Consider the following 18,081-nt stretch of genomic DNA (forward strand, 5'->3'; position numbering starts at 1 on the left):
AATGACATTTTCTGTCTCTGGGGTCCTCCTTCCTCTGGATCATAACGGGCCGACTGGAAAACACATCCATTTGTTTCAAATAGCTAGCTAGACACCCTCTGTCCCTACTGAAGTGAGTTTTCCTGGCAGAAGGGACGTATGGATGCTGCAATGAGAATCTTCCAATATGCAGCTCTTGGTGGTTCAGGAGCCAAGAAGATACCAGCAGCAGCACCGTGGACTTGGCCCTGGTGCTGACTACCCAGGACGTTCCTTCTGATTCCTTCTCCCATATGAAATATTACACATAGTGTCACAGGCCCTAGTTTTCCCCAAAATCACAGCAGAGGTAACACCTTAGTTCCAAAATTACATCACCATGAAAACAAAACGCTGAAGTCTATTTGAGATCATTTTCATTCTCATTAAAATTTTTATTGAAATCTCTCAAATGTTGCCAAGAAATAGTTTTTGTAAAGGGGGGTTGGGGGGGAATAGCTAACAAGCACATTCAACAAGGGAGCTCCCTCTGCTGGTCTGTAGTAGGTTGATATGTTACAAACACATTCCCAGAGACAAATCTAATTTGCTGGAGAAGTGGACAAAAGACAGGTGTGTTGGGCTTTGCCTCAGGAGAGAAACACTAGAAGAAAAAAAAAAATCCATGTCTCAAAACAAAGCACAACATTGCTAAGAAAAGCAAAATTATTTAGACGTTTGTCCAAGGATACAAGAATTCCTGAAACAAAACTGAATTATCCACTAAGGGGAGATGCTGCATTTTGGCCTTCCCACTCTGCTCTACCTCCAATTAGTAAAATCCTCTTAGGCCCTTTGGGTGAAGATAAGTGCTTTTTCCCTTGTCTTTGCCTCCAAGACTCTACTTATGGCTTCTCAGCTAGTTAGAGAAGAAAGATCCATGGAGTCACTGGAATGAAGTCTTTCCACAATTCCAGTAAAGAGTAAGTCTTTGGTTAGCCCGTCCCATAGAGTGGAAAGAGCAAGGGCAGAGAGTCAGGTGACTTGGGTCTAGTCATGGCAGAGGCACTGGTGCCTTTGGATAATGCTTGCCATCCTCTAAGGTCTGCTTCCTTCTCTGTAAAGTGGGTCAGACCAGCTGGTATAAGTTCACTCAGTGATGTCTATATTCGATAGATAATTTTATATAAACTGCATTTGCTCTTGAGTCTATAGCATATCAAACCCAAGGCTGCACAGGGAATATGCCAAGTGAGAAGTGAGTCAGCACATGGATCTCACTTCTATCAGAGCAGAGTGCCACCAAATCTAGGACAGGTGTGACAAAGCCAAGTGGGTTCCAGGTTGAGAAAACCTTAGGATCAAGGAAGAACTCAACAGGTGAGGGCCTCACCATTGTGAATGCATCCCATTAACTCAGATGGTTGAGTCCATCTAATCTTGGCATCTAATCTTGTTTCTCCCTATCCTTCTTCACAATGAGAGGCTTTCTGATGTCGTAGGTTCTGTAGTCTTTATCCCCAGAATTATGCCTGATTTCATCCACTACAGGATTGCACCAAGGGCTAATTACCCATGTCATGTCCAAAAGCCACAGTTCCCAGATCCTACTGATCATTGCTAACTCTTGATTATCCAGGGTGATGGTGAAAGGCTTTGATGCTGATTAACCAAAGCCATGGATAGTCAAAAGAATGCAAACTTAGAACTGTTTCACAATATTTATTACAATCTGCCTTAACCACCTCTTGCTCTCCATTATACAGGTAGTCCTTGACTTAAAGATGTGTATCTGAGTCATGACATACCACACTGATCTTTTTTCTTTTTTTGGTATGTTTTATCATTAGTAACATGTTACAGTGCATAATTTGCTCCTGTTATCTTTCTCAGATGTTCACTCACAGATGTTCAATTTTATGATTTACTATTAAAAAAAAAAAAAAAGTGCACTGAACACTTTCCCTTGTTACCCTCCCGAGAGGGACCGGGTCTCCGGGAGCAAGGTAAGCACGGGCAGGCTTGTGCTTACTCACTGATCTGCACTGAACACTTTCCCTTGTTACCCTCCCGACAGGGACCGGGTCTCCGGGAGCAAGGTGTGCATGGGGTCACTATGAGTCGGAAACGACTCGACGGCACTTAACAACAACTAACAACATTCAAAACAGGGAGCTCTGGTAGCACAGTGGCTAAGGCACTTGACTGCTAACCAGAAGGCTGGTGGTTCAAACCCACCAGCCACTCCTTGGAAGGAAGATGGGGTAATCTACTTCCATAGTGATACTGCCTCGGAAACCCAAGGAGGGGTCACTATGAGTTGGGTCCAACTCGACGGCACATAACAACAACAACAACATTCAAAACACAGCCAGATTTATAGATACTGATAACAACAGGCAATAATAATGAAAACTAAGGGAAAAAAAAAAAAGGTATGCGACTTACATCAGAACTGACTTATGACAGAGCTGTCAGAATGGAAACCCGTCGTGAGTTGGGGACTACCTGTATTTAGTTTATGGGAAAAGAAACTGCGTACTCTAGCAAGAACAGAGGAATAGAGGAGAGACATCATTCATAGAAAAAGGAAAGGATGGGGTGCGGGGACAGACAGAAAAGGGCTGTGAGTTGTTCCAGGTCATCTACAGAGTTATCTCTGGCCCAGCACGGACATACAGAGAACTCAGCAGACCATTTCCAGGCTTCTGTCTCATGCCCTCTCCCCTCCCCTGCTATTTGACAATGCAAGGGCTACCAAGCAGTGACACAGACAAAAGGTGGAAAGAAAAGCAAAATGCACAGCTAATCTAGAAACTGGGTGATCAGTCTCAGAATAACCCAGGGGTAACCTAGTTACAGCTACTGCGCTAAGCATTCTAACCATTACCATTAACAGTTTTCTTCACAAAGGTACTACTTTCTACTTCTTTCTCCCAACATGAAGGGTAATCACTACTGGGGCCCAAGGCACCAAGACCTTCTCTTGGACTCTGTTTGCCTTCACTGTGCCTAGGAAGCCAGGTCATCAGGCTCAAAGCCTTGACAACTCAGCTGGAAGAGAATGGAAGGTTGCTGAGCCCATATCACTCCTGACCCCAGTGGCTTCTGAGAACCTTCACTGGGGGCTGTTCTATTCATAGGTTCTTAACCAACACAGTGTGCTTTGTACAACATGAAGGAGTTTTAAGCCAGCAGGGAAAGTTTTCTGGGATGCTGTTCGTTTCATTCAGCCTTGAAAATAAACACCAAGCAAAACAAAATAAACAAGAAAGCTCACCTGTCTAGCCCAACAATTTTTTTGAAAAACCAGCCTTCCCTACTTAGAGGCATTACATACTCAGTGAAACAAATGAAATCCGTATTCTTTCTATCTTCTTTGGTATTGATCATCACTCTTTGCAGGACAAAGAATGAATGGTTAATTTCAAAGTTGAATCATAACATCAATCACTACTACTTACACAAAAAGTAAAGCAAAGAGAAATATTTCTTCAAAGGGAGAGAAAGGGTTAGTAGATAGACAGTTATCTTTATGGAGAAACAAGGGAGTTTGTTTATAAAACTCAGGCTACTCTTATCCAAGAAAGAAGGCCAGTCAGAACAGTGATCTCTACCTTGACCTGTAATTACATTCTAGACACTATGTTGTACCTCTTCCTCTGCAGGCTTTCCTTAAAATTGAAAGACACCATCACCCTTAATTGTTCCTACTCCCTACGTAAGGCATCAGAGCATCTTACTCCTCAAAGCTCCAAACTCTCCCCTTCGGTCACTAGATCCTCACAGAACACGAAAGCAGGAATCTTTCAATACACAGAGACACACACGACTCTTGCTGCAAGTACACGCCTCCCCTGCAGCCCTTCCACACGGCACACACGTCTGCACTCTGGTGACGCCCTCTGGCTCGCTGGAGCTGGAGCCGTGGAGGTTCACCCAGTGTGTGATATGAGGGTGAGATCATTAAGGAAGAGAGAGGTGTCGTTTGGGGCAAACATCAGGCAGTGGGTGATATCATTGCTGTCAGACGGTCCTCGTAAGTCCTGGAGGAGTGTCAGCTTGATTTAGAGGGGATCATTAATCTCTTGAAGGCGGATCTGTTAGCTGGATAGGTGTTAGTTGTATGGTGTGCTCTGGGGATCCAGGTTTGAAAGGACTGGTGGTGGAGTGAGTGAAGTCGTGGCCGATGGGTATAAATTACCTGGGCATGCAGTGAAGCGGGATAGGTGAAAGCAGGAGGAGGTAGAGCAGGCGCTAACTCCGCTGGGTACAGAGGGTACGGGGCCCACACTTCAGGGCTACTGGGGTAAAGTGCAGGCACTGTGAGCTCATCTGCAAGAAAAGAATAAGGGAGAGTTAGTGGTTACCAGACAGCCGGTTTCAATTCAGAAAACAAAACACCAATAACCCCAAAGCCCCAATCAATCTCGGAAGTCAAATTCTTCTTCTTCTTTTAATAACCTGTTGGATCTGGTCTCCCAAAGTCTAAGTAAACCCACTAAAAAAACTCACTGCCACTGAGTCAATTCCAACTCATAGCGACCCTACAGGATAGAGCAGTGCCCCACAGAGTTTCCAAGGCTGTAAATCTTTACAGAAGCAGACTCTCTCATCTTTCTCCTGTACAGCAGCTTGTGGGTTCAAACCACTGACCTTCTGGTTATCAGACAAGTGCCTTAACCACTGTACCACCAGAGCTCCTGACTCTAATGTAAATACAACATTAAAAAGCAACAAGCACCCTCTGCTGCCTATCTGAAATGCCTGAGATCTCTAGCCTAGGTTCCGTCTTGGATATTCTGATGTCTTTCCAACTGTAGATTGAGAAACTAAGAAGAGTGGGGCCTTCCTGCACAAAACAACTGCGCCCCACTCCCCACCCCCAGGAGAAGAATGAGGAGAAAGAACCGGCAGGAGACAGGCCAAGAGAAGCTACTTCAGAGCCTTTCAGAGGACAATGGCTTAATAGCAGGACCCTGACGGGCCAAAAGAACTCTAAGACCTTTTGGTTTATCAACATAATTATTACTGACAAATAGAACATAATCATCAAGCATTTTCCACGTATCCTTCAGAAGCACATGGTGGAGCACTGTGACTACAGGGCATTTTAGATATTAAAAATTCAGCCTATGGAAGGAAAACCCTGAGTATCCTGATTAAAGCTAAGCTCCACAAAGATGCACACATGACCGTTGACAGTTGCTGCTGACACTGACCATATTTTTCAGGGAAAAAAAAAAAGGAGTCATGGTGCCAACTGCCTGGCCTAAATGTTTCTCATGCGGCTCTGATTCCATTCAGGTCAAGCTGCAGTCTGCCAGACTGAAGGGTAGGTGTCTGGGCCTCATGGTGTATCAGGAAGCAATCCATTAAAAATCACAGCAAACACAAGGGAGCTTCTCAGCAAAGGCAAAAACAACATGAGACAGTAGTTACAGCAATCTCAACCTGTGCTTGTATCACTTGTCAAAATCTGAAATCAAGTAGGTTTCAGATGCTACCTAGGACTGCTGAGGATGCAGGAAAAGGTGACTCAACAAAGCTGCTGCCATTCAGGACTGTCCAGAAGAAGTCTATGGTACATGTGACCAAGGCCAACAGAGTCTCTTCACCCTTTCCCCATCATCTAAGAAGCCATTCCGGGCCTGTTCCAACACCCCTCCACCACTGCCCACCCCTTTCCTGGCCCCCTAGAAACCTGACTCTAGGCTGGGATTTCAATACAGGAAGCAGGCTAGAAACAGAAATCTGCTTTGTTGGGTATGGTATGGTGATCACTCCACAGAGCAACCAGAAAGTAGCTTAGCCTGTGGGCACATGTGAATGTAGTATACAAGGTGTGGGTGAGACTTTTCGTAGCCAGGATGCATGGCATCAGCTGCTGACAGGATATGACGGATGACTGTCCATTCAGAGGGAAGGTTCTACTCATTTCCAGATAAAACAGGGGATTTCAGAAATTGGCTGGATTGTGGCTAGCTGTCAAAACCTTGCTCCCTCTACAAGGCAGTTAAAATTCCCACCTCAGGACTTGGGGATGGGAATACTGACTATTTGTATATCCAGGCTTGAAAGGAGTACAGCAGCATCATGAGCTGCTTTTATAATGACCAGGTCCACGTAACCTACGTCAAGTTTAAGGGTGTATAGGTGTTTGTAGCCCGAGGCTTAGGAAATCCCTCACAGAGGAGTTGAGGGAATGCTTACCAGGCCCTGTGTTTCCTGTCATGACGAGACCATATGATTTCCATTAGAGCAGCCCTTGTGGGAGCCCAGCTAGTGGAAACTAACTGCTGGCAGAACCAATGTCTCAGATTTTAAACAAACAACCATTCTCAGGAATGGCATGCTATTATTGTTGTTGTTGTTATTTTAGCTACCATGCTATTTTAAGACATTCTGAGTCTTTAAAAGAAAAAAAGAAGTCAAGAGAGTCTCAAGACCCATCAAGCTAATGTTTAGACCAAGAGTGTAAATGCCACCATCTGAGGAGTGTTTTGGTGCGGCCTTTCAGTGTCTGTGGTCCCGCCTCATCCTCCCGCCTAACATGAGCTAGCTAACTGGGAGAGCTTTTATTTAATCAACAGGTATTTTCTTTACGAGGTTTTAAAAATGAAATGAAAACAGTGTATGTGTTCTTTAGAATAAAACAACATGGAGACATCTGATCTCAAGGAGATAAGTAACAGAGATAAGGTGAAGTCAGGTTTCACTGGCAGTCTGACTATGATTCCTGGTCATTTCCACAGTGCCCACTGGGTTGACACTGTTGCTTAGTCAATTCACTGATTAATTTTTGCATAAAACCTTGCCCATAAGCAGTAGAGGATAGGTTTCCAAATCCCCTGCAGCCAAAGCTGCTGAGTAATAATACTATAGCTAGGAGTCAAGCAAAGGCCTAAAAGAAAAAATTACATTCTATCAATCCCTTGATATTACTGATTACTGTCCCTTTTTCCCTTGTGGAAGAATCTAGAAAAACCGTAAGTCCCCAGAGACACAGAGCTATGATGGATTGGCCGGGAGGAGGATGAACATGTAATGCGGTAAAAAGTCAATGGAGAGTTCTCCTTTGGTGAGGACGGGGAGAGGAAGGAAGGGAGCCTAAATTCAAGTAACTTGCCAGGGTTGGCTAGGGAGAGCCCAGGAAGGCAGGACACACAGGTCATGCTCATGTCTCTGCATCCCTGGGCCAGCTCTGAGCCTGGCATTTAGTGTCCAATAATGCTTGGTGAATTGAATAGTATCTAATGAAAATGTCTAAACATTGTTCACCCACTCCTTGGAAGGAAGGCTGGGCAATCTACTTCCGCAGTGATACTGCCTTGGCAACCCAAGGAGGGGTTGCTATGAGTTGGGTCTGACTCGATGGCATATAACAACAACAACAAACATTGTTCAAAGTTATACCACCATTTTCTTTAGTAAATAAACCCAGGGAAAATCCTGAGGCTCTATAGCTGAAATTTCCCAATCTTTGCTATATTTGTCACACATATGTGGGCATGCACACACACATGTATGCACATCCCCCACACACATTTGATCAAGAGGCTTAAACGAGAAAATGTGACAGAGTGGTGAATGTCAAAGTGCAAATAAAAGCAGTAGAAGATTTACCTCAAATTAATTTTCCTCAAAACCCCCTATTAATAAAAAAGATAGCTATTTTGATTGAATCAGTGGTAAGTAGGGATGGCTGGAATCTCTCAACCCCTGTGGTAGTCCCTGGGATACACTAGGGTTCCAGAGAACACAGTTTGAAAATTACTCTTATAACTGCTCTCTGGAACCAGTTTTAAAAGTAAGCCCCTCTTCAAAATTTCTTGTCAGAGGAAGGGAGGGGCAACAGTAGCCAGAGCAGTTGGGAAGAAACAAAGAACAATGGAACAACCGGGGTGGAACAGAACAGGCTCTCTTGACGGACATGGACCTCAGTGTGCAAAAATACCGTGGAGTGCGGTGGCGTCTTTGAGGAACCTTACAATAAAGGGCTATATGCAGAAAAATTTTACTCAGGAAATAGAACAGGTAACATCATAAGAATACAAACCAACCAACTGGAGATAATTATTCCTTCCTTTCTGTTCCTACAGCCCACGGCACTGTCATTTGAGCCAGTGCTCCTCAAAGTGTGGTACCCTGACCAGCAGCATCAATATCACCTGACAGAGCTGGTGAGAAATGCAAATTCTTGGCTCCACGCCAGATCTACACAATCAGCAACTCTGCTGGTGTAATCATCTGTGTTTGAACAAGTCCTCCAGGTGATTCTGATGTACATTCAAGTTTGAGAACAATTTCTGTTAAGTTTTTTTGTCTTGTATTTGTCTCCTGCTATATTATTAGTCCTTTGAGCAAAGTGTAGGAGCTCTGGTAGCACAGTGCCTAAGGCATCTGACTGCTAACCAGAATGTTGGTGGTTCAAACCCAACAGCCACTCCGTGGAAACAAGACTGGGCAATCTAATTTCATAAAGATTTATCACCTTGGAAACCCAATGAGGGTCACTATGAGTCGGAATCCACTCGATGGCAATGGGTTTGGTTTGGTTTTGAGCAAAGTGTTACTGTGTGTTTTCACTTCCGAAGAGCTCAGCAAACAAATGCATTAAACATTCAAGAAGAGAAAATGAAACTGAAAGCAATGATCCTAGACTTACTTTGTGAGAGAAAGTAGGAGAGCCAAAGTAGACCCAGCCTCACATTCCCTGCCTGGCCCAGGGTCATGTTTACCAGTCCTTGGAGTTAAGAGCTAGAGGCACAATGGGGCAGCCTGATCAGGTCTGGGTCACATGTGCAGTAGAACAGTCTCACAGACACCTGTATTTCAGTACAAGGCTGAAGACTCCCCTAAAACCCAAACATACTCCTTTAATGGAAGATGGCACGAGGCAGAATGAACTTTCTGTAGATATTTTGGGTTGGCAATGTCTTAAGACAATTGGAAAAGCTAAAGATAAAGGTTTTCGGCAGAACAAACTGCTCAATGGGACTATCCAAATGAAGGAGTCAGTGGCAGGTGAGCGGCACAGTTCTGATGGGTTTCACAGTCCCGAGTCACTGCCAATCCCCCTCAAATGTTATAGGATGGGAAGGTTGAAAAAAGTGAAGAGATATTTGGTTGCCCAAGGCGGACTGGGATGAACTGGAGTTCAAGGAGGGGTTAAGACTCTGGACAAAAGAGACTCTTGACCATCCAAGTCAGCAATGTCCCAGTGAGCAGAAGGAGGCAGATAACAGGCCAGGGCTGTTTTATCTGGTGGCACAGTGGTTAAAGCTTTTGGCTGCTAACCAAAAGGTTGGTAGTTCAAACCCCCCAGCTATGAAGTGAGAGAAAGATGAAGCAATCTACTTCTGTAAAGATTCATAGCGTTGGAAACTCTATGAGGCAGTTCTATTCTGCATTATAGGGTCAGTATGAGTTGGAATGAACTTGATGGCTGTTTTTTTTTCTCTTTTTTTTTTTAAATCCATTCCCAAGAGGATGGATAACTCCTTTCCATCTGAACAAGATATGGCTATTTGCTGTCTCCATTGTACCTTCTGATGATAATGTTATTGAGGGCTCAAGATATACATATAAATAGGCCTTTTCTTATTATGAGAATATGCAACCAAAGAGTTCAAACTGGATCAAGAACAACAATGAAAAATTTTCCAAACTCCATCCTCCAATCAGTTTGAAAAGAAAGCACTGAGGAGATTTTGAGGAAAATTGAAGTCCAAAGAGCTCACAAAGATCATCTAACCTGCCATTTAACTTTTATAAGAAAACAGAATGCTCAAAAGTGAAATTTCCCCCTAAAGATGGAAAGATAAAGATGAATGACTCTTGATTATGGCCATAAACCTCTGAGAATAGTTGAGAAAGATGAACAGAGTCAAAAACAAGGCCCAAGAACTTTAAAATAGTATATATCTATGTTTAGAAATATTCCATGGCAGCTTCATGCTCAACATGTCCAAAATGAAACACTCCCTCCAACTTCCTGTCCTACTTGGTTCCAGATGTCAGTAAAAGACACCATTCAATTGTCCAAACCAGAGACCTGGTAGTCACCCTACCCCCCTTTACATTCAACCTCTCACCAAGATCCTGCTGAATCTACCCACCATCTACTTGAATCTTAACCACCACTACTGGATTGCTGAAATGGCCTCCCTCCCAGCAGTTTTCCTTGGCACCCACAGTGCAGCTAGGACAACTTTTAAAATACACAATTCTATCATGTCACTCTCCTGCTTAAAATCCTTCTGATTTCCCTTTGCTCTCTGGATAGTGCATAGACTGCATGACTGTGTGGCCTACAAAAGCCTCTATGGTCTGGTCCCTGTCTAGCCCTCTTCTATCTTTCCGGCCCCGGCTCTCATCTGTTGTCCCTCACAGTCCACAATCAGTCATTTTAATTGGGAGAGCGTGCCCTGTTCTCTCTTACTTCTAGGCCTTGCCCACTCATTTCCATGCCTCCCAACCCACCCCCAACCCTTTTAACCTGGCTAATGTCTACCTATCTTTCAGAAAACTCCATTCCATGCCACTTCCTCCCAGTCTGGTGCCCTTGGCACCAGCCCAATGCCAGCAGTTATTGCCAGGTCTGCAGGCTCATACTCTTCACTGGACTCAAATGCCCACCACAATGTATCAGAAAGTCAACCACTGACTCTACATTTAATAAAACGAAAATAACAGCAACCAAAAACAAAATTCCATCCCATCCCGCCTTTCAGAGGGGGAGATTATCAGATTGTGAGTTAATGCAATTCTGGGTGGGAGAGAAATATGCACATAAAAAAGATGGATGTGAGAGAATTGATAACTCTTATAAAAAAAAGTAAGAGGACATTTCAGTCCTTTACAAATTGCACCTTACATGAACATACTTTTTAATACATAGCTAAGGGATTGCATATCCATTATGATGTTGGATCTTGATTAAAATCTGAAGGTGAATAGGTAGGCATTAGTATCCTAATCTTAACAATGAGAAAATTGAGGCACAGAGATCTAGTTAAGGTCTCATAGTTAACTTACTATCTGAGCTGAGACTAGAACCCAGGTTTCTTGACTCATGGCTTGGAGTCCCTTCCACATACCATCCCACCCTCCGTGGGACGAGTGGTGGATGCCCTCACTACTGGGAGGTGAGAGGGCTCCTGGAATGTGAGTGGTCTTTATCTCTAGCTTTGTGCATGTTCAAATTACCATAATAAACTCTGGGATAGAGTCCTCTAGTTGAGCTTGCCTGTCTGATGAAAAATTCAGCCAAGGGGAAAACAAAAAAAAAAAGCAGTTACAGTAAGGAAGACTCAAACATAATGAAAAATTCCACTTTTAATGAATACAAAAAAAAAATCTATTTTGAAACAAGAAAAATAAATAAAGGATTCTGTTAGCAATCAATTCTCACTCATATATCTCTGCAAGTATCTGACCCGTTAAAAACCAGCCTTAAGATGTCCTCTTTGGAGGACTCTTCAATTAGGGTGCACAGATTAGGTTGTGTGGGCCAGAATGGAACTGTGGCCCAGTGCATACTGGAGAAAGTCACATACCTTTCCCTGGCTCCACATGAAAGTAAAGATTTTCATGACAGAAGGTGTGGTAGTTAAGATTGTGTGTCATCTGAGCTAGGCCTGGTTGAGTGGCTGGGCAGCTGAGTAGCTGCTTTAGGGATGTGGGCTGCTTCCAGTATGTAAGAAGCAGCTCTGAGGAAGACCTCCAGTGTATGGTATGCTTGAACCCTGCAGGTACCCAAGTTGTTGTTCAGCAGCCTGCCATACTGTCTTGCTGATCTTGGGACTTTTTCAGGACTTGAATCAGTGACCTGCCGTGTTGTTTGGTAACACTGAGACTGTGCCTTTTCACTTGTCAACCTTGGGTCTGTCAGCCTTAGCAGTCAGTAGCTGTCTGAGTGAAGAAAAGACTCTAGCTTCAGTGGGCTGGGAGTGAAGGGCAGAGCTGAAGCCCACAGTCAAGGTGGCTTTCACCTAGCCCCTAGAGCTGACACTTTGAACTCAGACTTCAAGCCTCCAAAACTTCAAGAGAATAAAATCCCTGTTTGTTCAAACCATTCCATTTGTGGTATTTTCGGTTAGAGTAGCACAGAGGTAACCAAAACTGAATGTAATCAAAATATTTGTTAAAAAGTTCAAAGAAGGGACTTCTGGTAAGATGGAGGAATAGACAGACAAGATACACAGACCCTCTTCAACAAAGAAAAGAGAAACCAAATGACAGAGATCTAGAAGATAATCCTGGAGCCCTGTGCTTTGAAAGGAAGTATACCAAAGTGGATTAGGCACCAACTAGTGGAAAAATTGGAATGAAAACAGAAAGTATGGAGACAGTTGGAGCTGTGGCCTGTCAGCTACTCTGACAGGACCAGCAGCCTGAAGATTTCCAAGTGGTGTTGGGAACTGAGAATTGACTAAAGATCAGCCCTGGTCACCAAGAGTTGTAGGGACGACTGTGCTGGTGGCCTATGACAAGGATGGGAAAGAGCAAGGAGGGAGATAACCTGACTGTGAACTTTCGACGGTCTGGAGGGCACAGAAGGTGTGGTAGTTAAACATTTTGACTGCTTACAAGTAGTGGCCATTATGGATTTCAAAGTGACAGCATACTCATCCAGATTCCAAGGACCTAAGAATAGGCCCCATTTGCCAAGGATGGCAGGCACATATGGGAGAAAGACAATGGGAAAGGAGACAGGTGGTGAGTGTATTAAGTGCTGCCAACCACTGAATGTAGGAGCACAGCACAGTATTCTGCCTGTATAAATAACATACAAACAAAACAAAACGAAAATCATGGGCAAGTCACTACAACATACAATCACCAATTAAATATAAACACAAAAACATCACAATGCCTCAGAGACAACAGAGCAAAAAGAAAAAAGCAAAGAAGCAGGATGAAGAAGGAGAAACAAGGGACCTGGATACATACCCAAAACACATCTCTGAGGAAGACATAGCATGGGAACTCTTTAATGATGAATTCAAAAGAATTATATTTAGGTATCTTCAATGAATTGAGAGACAGTTCAAGGAAAACACTGACAAAAATGAAGAACACACAGAGGAGGCCCTAGAACAATTTCAAAAGAAAATACAAGAACAAAATGACAAATAAATGAAAAATTAGAAATGAAATAAAATCTACAGATAAAAATCAAGAACATTAATACTAAATTTTGAGAAATAGATAACACACTGAATGGGTAAAGGAGTAGAATTCAATCAGTGGAAGACAGAATTAGTGAGATTGAAGGCAATATCTCAAGACTTCTTTGGAAAGGGATCAATCAGAAAAAAGATCAATAAATAATAAAATGAAGAAAGCCTAAGGTCCATGTGGGAGACCATCAAGAAGAATAACCTATGTGTCATCAGCATTCCAGAACAGGAAGAGACCAATAATAACACCGAAAAAACTGGCGAAGATTTGTTGGAAGAGAATTTTCCTGGTATGATGAAAGATGAGAATATATCCATTTAAGAAGTCCAACAAACCCCAAACAGGATAGACTCCAAAAGAAAATCACCAAGACATATCATCATCAAACTCACCAAAACCAAAGGCAAAGAAAAATACTGAAAGCAGCATGGGAAAAACAAAAGTTACCTAAAAGGGGCAACTAATAAGAGTAAGCTCAGATTTCTTGGCAGAAAACAATGCAGGCGAGAAGACAATGGGATGATATATATAATGCCCTGAAAGAGAAAAATCTCCAACCAAAAATTATATACCCAGCAAAACTGTCCCTCAAATATTATGGTGAGATTAGGACATTTACAGATAAGCACAAATTAAGGGAATTTGCTAAAACCAGACCAACCTTACAAGAGATGCTAAAAGGAATCCTTTGTACAGAGAACTGACAACAGCAAACAATAACTGACCATTAACACACATGATGACATAACCCAGAAACCAATCCAATTATAGAAGTATCCAAAGTAAATAAGCCTAAAAGATTTTAAACAGGGAACCAGAGACATCAACTGATAAATGAGGACAACTACAAACCAAAAAAAAAATTGAGTAGTTACATAACTTCTAGATGGTAGGGCACTCAAGACAACTACAAGATAGAATGGACTGTTCTAAACTTGGGAAGAAAACTATAAATTACAGGGTAAACTCAAAGAAAAATGATAAATCTTCACATCAAAATGAAAAAGAGGACCAGCACAAATATTTACCAAATACTAAAACAATAGCAACGAAGGAAGTGATAATACAATTCATAAACAAAACGAACTCAGCATAGAAAATTATATGGAACAAAGAAATTGACAACATGAAAAAGCATGTAACAAAATGACAACAAATTACAATAGCAAAAAGATGGAAACAACCTATGTGCCCATAAACAGTAGAATGGATAACCAAACTATGGTACATACACACAAGGGAATACTATGCAACACTGAAAAATAATCTAGAGTCAACAAAACACTGTATTAACATGGATGAACTTGGAGGACATCATGTTGAGTGAAATAAGTTAATCACAGAAGGACAAATATAGTATTAGTTCATTGTTTTGGAGGGTCAAGGAAAGGTTTATAGATGGAAGGAAACATTGTTTGTTGCCAGGGGTGGGAGGGGAGGGGATGGAACACTGAAAAAAAGAATGCACTGACCCATGTCACTTTAGTTTTGTGTATTTCATTGTACATAAATTATATTTCAATAAAATGCATTAAAAAAGAAAAAGGAAAGAAATCAGCTGTCATATTGCACTGGGCAAATGAAGGGGAAAAAAAAAAGTTCAAAGGAGGTGATCAGCACCAGAAGGTACAAATCACTGTGGTCATTTATTGTGTTCTGTGCAGGGAAACAAAGGCACTAAGTGCTGGAGACACCAAGGGAAGGAGGTCTGTTTTCAGCCCTCCACATCTACCTGCTCTTTTTCATGGATCTGGCCAGATTCACCATTTTAATTACTAATTCTATTGAGGAAAACTCATAAATCTATAGCCCTGACTTCTACTCCACTCAAAAACAAACAAAAAAATACCCAAACTCACTGCCATTAAGTCCATTCCAATTCATAGTGACCCTCACTGGGTCTGTGAGGTGGTAAATCTTTGTTATTGTTGTTATGTGCCATTGAGGTGCAACTGACTCATAGCAACCCCTCCTTGGGTTTCTGAGGCAGTATCATTACCTTTCTTCTGAGGAGTGGCTGGTGGGTTTGAACCACCAGCCTTCTGGTTAGCAGTCAAGTGCCTTAGGCACTATACTAAAAGAGCTCCCGGTAAATCTTTACAGAAGCAGACTGATCCATCTTCCTTTCTCAGAGTGGCTAGTGGGTTTGAACTGCCAGCCTTCTGGTTAGCAGGCACTATACCACCAGAGCTCCTTTCTACTCCATTCTAGACATCCTAAACTCATGAAACTCAAACTAATCCAAAAGTGAACTTACTCTCGAACCAATTCCTTTTCTTGCTTCTGACTATTTGCTTTTCCCCCAGTAGTCAGGTTCAAAATCTTCTTCACTTTTCATAGCCAAAAAATTGCTAGCTTGTAACAACAGTAAATAATATATCAGACAGCGTTTCACTGCTACGCATAAGGTTCTCATTGGCCAATTCTTTGAGAAGTGGATGACCTCTTCCTTCTTCTGAGTCTGTCTTAGTAAAAGTCTTTGTCAATAAAGATGACAAAGACAATAAAGATGACAAAGTTAATAACAATGGGATGATGATAGTTAATGTTTATCAAACATAATGTATGTATTAGACAATGTGCTGATGCACCACCTGCTGTATCTCATTCAATCTTCTTAACTCCCTGTGGTACAAAACAAAAACCAAACTCATTGCCATCGAGTTGATTGTGACTCATACTGACCCCCACTGGGTTCTGAGGCAGTAATCTTTATGGAGGTAGATGCCTCATCTTCCTTCTGCAGAGCAGTGGCTGGATTTGAACCACCAGCCTTCTGGTTAGCAGTCAAATGCCTTAGGCACTGTGTGCCACCTGAGTTCCTTACTCCTTGTGGTAGGTACTGATACAAGTACCTTTTACATTAAGAGAAAGCAGACATAGAGAGAGGTTAAATGACTAGCTCAATGATTCACAGCAATTGTTAAAGCCAAGATGTGAAATCAAGGTCATCTTTCATCTACCTCTGCTACTTCTCTGTCTGTTCACATTGATTATCTCTCCTCAATGTCTTTTGCTCTATCTTTTCCTTTCTATTCCTACTTCTACCACCCCAATCCAAGTTCTCACCCTGATTCTTTCAAGAGTCTCCTGACTTTAGACTGCCTTCCTAATATCTTCTACTGGAAGTCACCCTCCAATACTTCTCTCATAATACAGTATTCTTGGAGCAAGTCTTTAAGCCTGTAGGAAGGCAAACATAGACTTACAAAATAAGTATGCCAAGGAAATTCCAAAATCAAGTTGGTCTTGATTCAACTGGACTACAGTTGCCTGCTCTCCAGTTAATTAATTTCTGCCATTTCTCTTAGCAGTCACTGCTCCCACAGTCCTGTTCTGTACTGCTCAGCTACTTCGTGCCAAGAACCATCCAATGCAGTCTGTGGTTTGAATAGGATCTGATCTCTGATCTGAGAGTTGAAGGGAACCCAGAGCATAAGCAGGAAGAAAACTGTTCCTCCGGGGACTTAATGATTTAAGTCACTACTGTTATCGATTCCTGCTAATCACAATGGGAAAATTTCCATTCCCCTTCCTTCCTCTGACCTGCAGGTGCAGGGATAAGGGTTACCCATAAATTCCCCAGGCAATTCCATTCTCAGGCATGGGTGGACTGAACACTGAAAGTATCTGCCAACCTCCCTGATAGCCTGGTTTCTGAGTTGTTTTTTTTTTTCCCTTGAAAAAAAAAATAGTGATTTGGGTGAAAGTTTACAGAGCAAATTCATTTCCAATTCAAGAATTCATACACATTTTGAGTTCCGGCAAGATGGCAGACTAGGCAGAAGGACTGCACAGAGCCTCTTCAACAAAGAAAAGGGAAACCAATTAACACAGACACAGAAGATAATCTTGGACACCTGAGCCTTGAAGGGAAGCATACAAAAGTGGACTAAACCCCAACTAGCAGAAGAATTTGCATGAAAATACCAAAAAAGGAGACACACAGAGCTGCGGTCTGGCAGCGACGTGAACGACCCTGACAGCACAGACGGTTTGGACATTTCCGAGAGGTGGCAGGACCTAAGAATTAATCTAAAAATCACCCTGCTAGCCAGGGACTGCACCAAGGACTGTGCACGGTGGCTGGGGAACAAACGGAGAAGGTAAAAAGAAAGGTGAGGTGAGCTGTGGACTTTTGCTGGTCCGGAGGACGCTGCCATTCTGTAGGTTTAAAAAGTGGCTTGACTGTTTTGGATATTTAAAGAGACAGTGCTCTCGCAGATTCCTGGGGTGGTAGGACTTAAGAATTAACCTAAAAATCACCCTGCTAGCCAGGGACTACATGGAGAACTGTGAACGGTAGCTGGGGAACAAACGGAGAAGGTGAAGAGAAAGGTGGGCTGAGCTATGGACTTTTGCTGGTCCGGAGGACACTGCCATTTTGAAGGTTTAAAAAGTGGCTTGACTATTTTGGATATTCAAAGAGACAGTGCTCTCGCAGACTTCTGAGGCTTAAGAACACGTTCTGCTTTCCAGCAACCCCAAGGACACTCAGGGCCTGCAAGACTGAACAGGTACAACATTCTTCTTGTTATTACACCCTACACCCGCTTGGTGAACGGAGGTATGGCTATCCCCACTCCCACCTACCTTTTCTGGGCCCACAGGAACTCCATCACAGTCTGTGTGCTCAGACAGAGCCTGAGTGCCCTACCCAGTCCTCCACCGATTTTTTCTTTCTTTTTCACTTTCTTTTCCTGGTGATTAGTTCATTCAATTTGTCCGTTTCAAACCAACTAATATTATTAATACTTTTGTCCTTTTTATTATTATTCTTAATCTTCCCCTACCAGGTCCTAGTTTTCCGCATTTTTTTTCTTTTCCCTGTGCCTGGTTGAAATTCTGCCTCCCCCCAACTTAAGGTTTTTTTTTTCTCCACCCCCTTTTTTTCTCATGACTAACCACATTCCTTGTTTTTCTTTTTGCATTCTT

At 42.6% G+C, this 18,081-nt stretch overlaps 1 protein-coding gene across 1 annotated transcript in view; it reads right to left on the reverse strand.

Moving 5' to 3' along the window:
* Positions 1-490: 490 nt before the first annotated feature.
* Positions 491-18,081, reverse strand: part of RBPMS (RNA binding protein, mRNA processing factor) — a 200,654-nt gene continuing 183,063 nt past the window's right edge. The window contains exons 6-7 of the mRNA XM_007942693.2: positions 4,163-4,293; positions 491-622 (exon numbers count right to left, since the gene is read on the reverse strand). Of these exons, the coding sequence (XP_007940884.1) occupies positions 491-622; positions 4,163-4,293 (263 nt within the window). The remainder of the gene's footprint in view (positions 623-4,162; positions 4,294-18,081) is intronic.

Source organism: Orycteropus afer, unplaced genomic scaffold (assembly GCF_000298275.1).
Source record: "Orycteropus afer afer isolate SDZICR_OR568_19922 unplaced genomic scaffold, OryAfe1.0 scaffold00095, whole genome shotgun sequence".
NCBI lineage: Eukaryota > Metazoa > Chordata > Mammalia > Tubulidentata > Orycteropodidae > Orycteropus > Orycteropus afer.